Genomic DNA, 5,982 nt, shown 5'->3' with positions numbered 1-5,982 from the left:
CTCCTTACAAAATCAACCCAGAAAATCTCATACATGGCATCACACCCATTAAAAAAACCCAACGCACCAACAAACAAGTGCCAGACAGCTGACTCGGCTGGTTTCAAAGGCCAGCGCTTACACCAGGTGACAGGTGAGTTTTATGCTGGTTTGCTATAAGGAAATGGTTTTCTCCTCCAGCGAAACTCACGCCCGCAGGTTTTCTGCCACGAGGGAGGTGATAGCAGGGATCCCAGGCGGAAGCACTGGCCGCTCTCCTACCTGAATGGCTGCTAAAAATAGGACTTAACTCAGCCAGGCACCAGCCCTGGGTATAAAAAAGGCACCTCCCAGGAGAGTCTGACAACTCTTAGTGCCCGTGGCTGAGGAGTTTGTCTTGACATATGTCCAGAAGCGCAGAAATACTGATGGAAAGGTAAATACCAAAAGAGCGAATAAAGAACAATGCGGCCAATGTACTGGAATCAATTGAAGTAGGATGGGGGTTATTGCTTTGCTGTGATTACATCTAATCGAACAATTTATTATCGGGTGGTCGGGTGGCTTTGCTGTTGGCTTGGATGAAGGAAATTTGCCTCCTTTATCCAAAAAAAGGCCATGGTGGGGCAGGTGGGTGTGCTTGTGTGTTGTGATGAAGCTTATCTAGACTGAGCGGAGGCTTATGCCTGGCTCCAGGGTGGTTTGTACACCCGAGTGTGCCGGATTTTGGTGCTGGCTTCCCACTCCCTGTTCAGTAGTGGAGAAAGTCTGGTTTGGTTCTGCTTCTCTGAAGGGTGAATTTGGTTTCGGAAGCAGAGCCAGCATGAGGCGCAGCTCTTTGGGTTTTCAATAGTAGCATCTCCTGTTTAATTTTGCTTGAAAATGTGAAGGAAAAGGGTGATGGGAAGTGCAGGGACTGAGTGCTCCGAGCCCTATGCTGGTGAGAGCTCATGGAGGGGCTGCATCATCGCAAGGCGCTCAGCCAATATTGGCAGTGATTAAGTATATTTGCAAGAGCCCACGCTGACTTCTCCAAGGGCTGGAAGCACCCAGCCTTGCTGGGGAATTTTTTTTTTATTTTTTTATTTTTTTTTTTAGCAGCCAATACTTCAAGGGTAGATACTAAAAAATCTGGGTTGTGCGATTCATCGGGGGGATGGCGCTCCTGGCGTGTAGGTTTTCATCATAGTAGGGGAAGATACAGCACCATGGTGTCTGCGTGATACCCTAGCTGGATCAAACCCTCTGGATGATAACTAGGATCCCCCTCGCAGACGTGCCCAGCTCGTCTCCCCCCTTCCCTGCAATTTCACTTCCTTTACCAGCAAAACTTTATCATAGAACCCTGCGTGTGCAATCTGTGTAAGGAGCACTCAGGTAATAACCATAAAAGGGGTTGATCATTTACGGGGAACATAAACAGCCTCGGACTCCCAAAGCACCTTTGGGCTCGATCGTTAGCCAAAATGAGGGTGATTTCCACCGTGCCCCACGTGGCTGCGCAGCATCCTGGGGAAAACAAAAAACAGGCTGAAAATGTTGGTTTCTTCTCCAGCAACGTGCGGGCTCTGGCTGCGGAGAAGCCTCCGTGGGATGCGGGGAGGCAGCCGTCGGGCAAGATCCTCTCGCTGGACAGGCACGGAGCCAAGAAAGTGCTGGAGATCTACGTCAGCCGCTCGCTGAGCTGCTGTGAAAACTCACTGATGGCCAAAAAAACGCTTCAGAAGAGAGCCGGACGGCGAGGGAGGAAGGCAGATGGGCTGCAACGGTCGAAAAGTGACTTCTGTGAGTATTCGTGTGGCAAACCTGGCCCCAAGAAGGACCAGGAGGAGCGACCCAAAGTACCGGACCTGGATGAGGCTCTGGATGATGAGAGCAAACCTCCCGGGGAGGTCCCTAAAGAGGAGCCAGAGCCCAAGAGGAAAAGCACAAAAAACTCTTTCCAGGGCAAAACCCAACGCACCTGGTTCAAAAGTTTCTTAAATATCCTCATCAAGAAGAGCCCTGAGGAGCAGAAGGAAAATGCAGGGCAAAAAGCAAAGGAAAAAGATGCCAAAGCTCTTCACAGCTCCAAACCAGAAGGGAGTAAAAGACCCAGAGGGGACTTGAGCACATCCCCACCGCTGGGCAGAGCCCTGAAGAAGAGACCCAGCCTCAAGAAGGTTTTCTCCTTCAAGAAGCATGCGGAGGAGGAGCGGGGAGAGGCAGCAGCCGGGGTCAGGACCAAGCGACCTGGCTGCCTTCCACTGCGGCACATCCAGGCACCGGCCATGCCAGGTGGGACCCCCACCACCCCTATCCCAACCTTAACCCAACCCTACGGCCAATGGTACCTCCGTCGGGCATCATTTGGGAAAGCAAGAGTGCTTAGTGCTGGTTCCTAACCCTAAGTATCACCCTCCTGTTGCTTTCTGGGGTCTGGGATAGGTTCTGGGGGACTCTGATCTCAACCTGCTGCCCCAGAAAAGGGTCAGTCTGCCCGTTCTCTGAGCGCATGTCATTGCTCTGACTCGTGAGCACAGCACGTTACCATCCAAGCACAGGTTTTCCCTCTCTAGCAAAGGAAGGATATGGTGGTTTAGTTTAAATCTGCATTCAAGACCTGAGATTAAATCTTAAGCCACTCTAGGGCCAATATTAAGCTGCTTTTGATTTGCTGCAGGGAAGGGTGCGGGTAGCACGGCAGCAGAGCCTGCGGGACACCCCCATCCCTGCCCCAGCCTCCCTCTGGCGAAAAGCCAGCAAGGGGATTTCTGTGAAGCTTCAGTGGATTTGGGGCAAGTCACAGCCGCTTGGTTATAGTTGAGAGAGCGTAGCCCCATCGTTCACCAGCGGTATGCACTAACACAGGGTGGGCACAAGCATCACGTGGATGCAGTTACTACTGCAGCTGCTTTTCTTTTCAGTGAATGGCCAAGAAAAAAAAAAATCCTAATTTCTGCATACATGTTTTTCTTCCAGCAGATGTGGAGCAGCCCGATGGTTACTACGCACAAGTCTCGGAAGAGATTGGGCTGATCGTGCAGGGCAGCGAGAACCAGGGGAGCAGAGCGTGTGTCTGCAGGGAGCCACCACGGCCGACCAGTGCTGATGGGGTTGGTGAGTGTTGCCGTTGCAAGCGCTTTGCTGCTGGCACATATAGAAAACATACGTGCATGATACTTGTCTTCATGCGGAGCCTGCATGGGACCCATACCCTGCTTCAATCCTGACTCTCAGGGGCTCATGTGACTTGAACAGTCACATGAAAACTTTGGGGGAGACTTTTATCATCAGGGCTTGATCTGGGGAGAGAGAAATTCAAAGGCAGGAGGGGGTTTTTGCTGGCTGAGGATACCAAGGCACTTGGCAATCAGCTGAAATGGGTTTTAGAGGGATGGAGGTGGATGCACGTTGCTCAGGGAATTTTTCAGGGGATGCTAAACAGGCAACACAGCCCCCTTGGAGCATCTGGGTGTGGGGCTTGCAGAAAGGGCTGGGGATAACGTGGGATCTCTCTGCAGACGAAGCCATCAGGAGAATCGTCGCCCTTCTCCAGAGTGCGGGAGATGAGCTGGACAGGCAGGTGAGAGGAGAGCGGCGGTGGGGTCGAGGGAATTTGGGCTAAGCTCTGTACTGCTGTAAAATACAGCAACTCCATCGATTTCCCTAGTGCGAGGAAATGCTCAGTAAAATCAAGGAAATGGCATCTTTGAATTCCCCGACTGGGTGTGATCATGGCTGGCTGGCTGACCTCCCTCAACCACAATCTTAGCGTGGACTGAAGGCATCAACGCAACAACACACAGAGTTATTCACTCATAATGTGTGTATTCACTTGCTTCTTAACCAGGTGAAAGAAGACGCACGGCTACGGATGTTCTTCAAAGACATGTCCTACAGCTCCTTCAAGAACTTGGCCGATGCCTATGTCCACAAGGAAATGACGGCCAGCAGACCCGACATCAACCCCCAAGAGATCCAGTTTGCCTTCACAGTGCACCTCACCGCCAAGGTGGCGGGCATCTGCAACCAGGCAGTGAACAGGATCATGGGCTTCGGCAACCGCTACCTGGAAGATTCGTTTGCACCCTTGTCCTACAGCAAAATTCTGCAGGTGAGGAGGAGCACTGAGTCTGGGGCTGAGCTTCCAGCAGCAATTAGGGCAAGCGGTGTAATTTTAGGGTGATCGACAGACCTGGGTGGGTAGCAGTCATGCTGGCTTGTGCTGGGGGGGCACGACTGGGTGCTGGATCTTGCCCCGTGCTGTTTGAGCTGCCTTTGTCTTTCTCCAACGTAAGCGTGGCCCACGCAAGGAGCAGGACTTGCTTTGCTCCCTGCCCGCTGCATCTCCGCAGCTGGGAGATGCCCCGTAGTGCACATCATTGCTGCAACCTGGTGTAACCACAGCTTTCCTCGGGGAGAACTTCCTCCTGAAGCCATCTAGAAAACCAATAGCACCAGCTCAGTTTGGGAAGGGGGCTCACAAATGTTTTCTTCTGTCTCAGCAGAACAAAGAAAAGTTCAGCACAGACATCTGCGAGAGCCCAGACTGACATCGGCTTCTCCAAAGGGCCTGTGGTGCCCGGGAACCCAAGGATGCGGATTTACTGATGGGGGGGACAGTCCCTGTTGGTGACCTGGATGTGGGGTGATTTTCTGAGCTGTGGATTTAAAATCTTCTAAGGAAAACTACAGCAATAGCCAGAGCAGCATGAAATGCTTAAAACCCACCTGGCTCGGGGCAAAGAGTCTAAATCAAACAAAACCTAAATTTTGGAAATTGCCCTGTATTTGTGTTTTAGCTCCCACCAAGTGCATATGTTGACCCTCATGGTTTCTTTGTGTTTGTGTATGTGTATTTATTTACCTGCTTTTCTATACATATCTGTGGATGTACAACATAATTTTTGTAGCTTCTGCTGTCGGCCAAGCGTCCGGTTCAGGAAAAAAAAATTAAAACTCAAATAAATTGGTCCCTAAATGACAGCCAGACTTGTCTAATGGGTGATGTGTATGGCCGTTACGCATGGATTTGCTTTGCTACAGCAGTTGTGGGCTGCCCCTTTCAAGCCAGATGCAAAATGGCACAAAGGGAGTCTTACAGCAGCTACACAGTGCGGTCCTGCTATTTTTTTACTATTTATAGCCTTTCCCTTTCCAGCAGAAGGAGATTTATTAGCCAAAGCAGCTTGATCTGACACCAAGAACTGGGTAAAGCTTGTTCCCGAGCGGCGCAGGAGCTGCCCTTGCTGTCGCTCCCTCGAGGACCGAGGGGATTTACGGCTGCTGGGGTCTCACCTAGGAGGCCTAAGAAGCTGTGAAATGTCAAAGCGATTAAACCCTAATCGCTGGGAATGTTCCCAGCTAATCTTTGCCCAGACCCCTAAGTAGGGCCATAGATTAAAGCAGCTCGGGGCCAGGGGGGATTGCCAGTGCTCAGTGTGGTGGCACCAGCAGGACCATCTCCCTTGCCAGGTCTGGACCCGGTCTGGGGTGAAGGGGACAAAATTTTGGGGCTTACAGTGTGCAAGAGGTGGAATGATCTGGAGGATTGAAGGTAATGATGGTGGCAAACAAACCTGTGGGTCTGGGTCAGTGCCACGGTGGGGTGACAGCCCATGTCTGCTCAGCACCTCCTCTCCTGCAGGATCTGATCTTTTCAGTCCTTTTAAAACCCGAAGTAAAACAAAGTGGGGAAGAGGGGCCCTTGTAGGAAGGAAGGAGTGCTTCCCCACGGAATCATCCTGTTTGTGAAGCCTTTAAAGAAATGTTTGCTAGAGATGCAGAGTGTTGAATCACTGGCTGCCAAAGAGCCCCAAGGATGGGCGATGAAATGCAGGGGCTCCGTCTAATTTAGCCCAGGGTAATTAGGACTGTGAAAAACACCAAATTCCCCCTCCTAGATCCTGCCTGGTGATGCCAGCAACAAGCACAGCGCCAGCATCGTGTTTCCTCTTGGCTGGGAACCAAGCTGGGAGACTTTTACTGCAGGAGAAACTGAAACTGCTCTTGCCTGTTTGT

General features: G+C 51.4%; 1 protein-coding gene across 3 annotated transcripts; it reads left to right on the top strand.

Annotated features, from left to right (window-relative positions):
- Positions 1-386: 386 nt before the first annotated feature.
- Positions 387-4,925, top strand: LOC129196472 (uncharacterized). 3 transcript variants are annotated; one of them, XM_054804041.1, is made up of 6 exons: positions 387-415; positions 1,535-2,256; positions 2,944-3,078; positions 3,483-3,544; positions 3,812-4,075; positions 4,467-4,925. In XM_054804041.1, exons 1-6 carry the CDS (start codon positions 408-410, stop codon positions 4,512-4,514), a joined length of 1,239 nt encoding a protein of 412 aa, XP_054660016.1. In that variant the 5' UTR covers positions 387-407; the 3' UTR covers positions 4,515-4,925. The 3 variants fall into 3 exon arrangements, with proteins under 3 accessions (XP_054660016.1, XP_054660017.1, XP_054660015.1); XM_054804042.1 differs by having other exon boundaries at positions 2,941-3,078; positions 4,470-4,925; XM_054804040.1 differs by having other exon boundaries at positions 2,941-3,078.
- Positions 4,926-5,982: the final 1,057 nt, after the last annotated feature.

This window comes from Grus americana, chromosome 25, assembly GCF_028858705.1.
Source record: "Grus americana isolate bGruAme1 chromosome 25, bGruAme1.mat, whole genome shotgun sequence".
Lineage (NCBI taxonomy): Eukaryota > Metazoa > Chordata > Aves > Gruiformes > Gruidae > Grus > Grus americana.
Note: the sequence above shows the minus strand (reverse complement) of the source record. Positions and strands in the feature narration are given on the sequence as shown.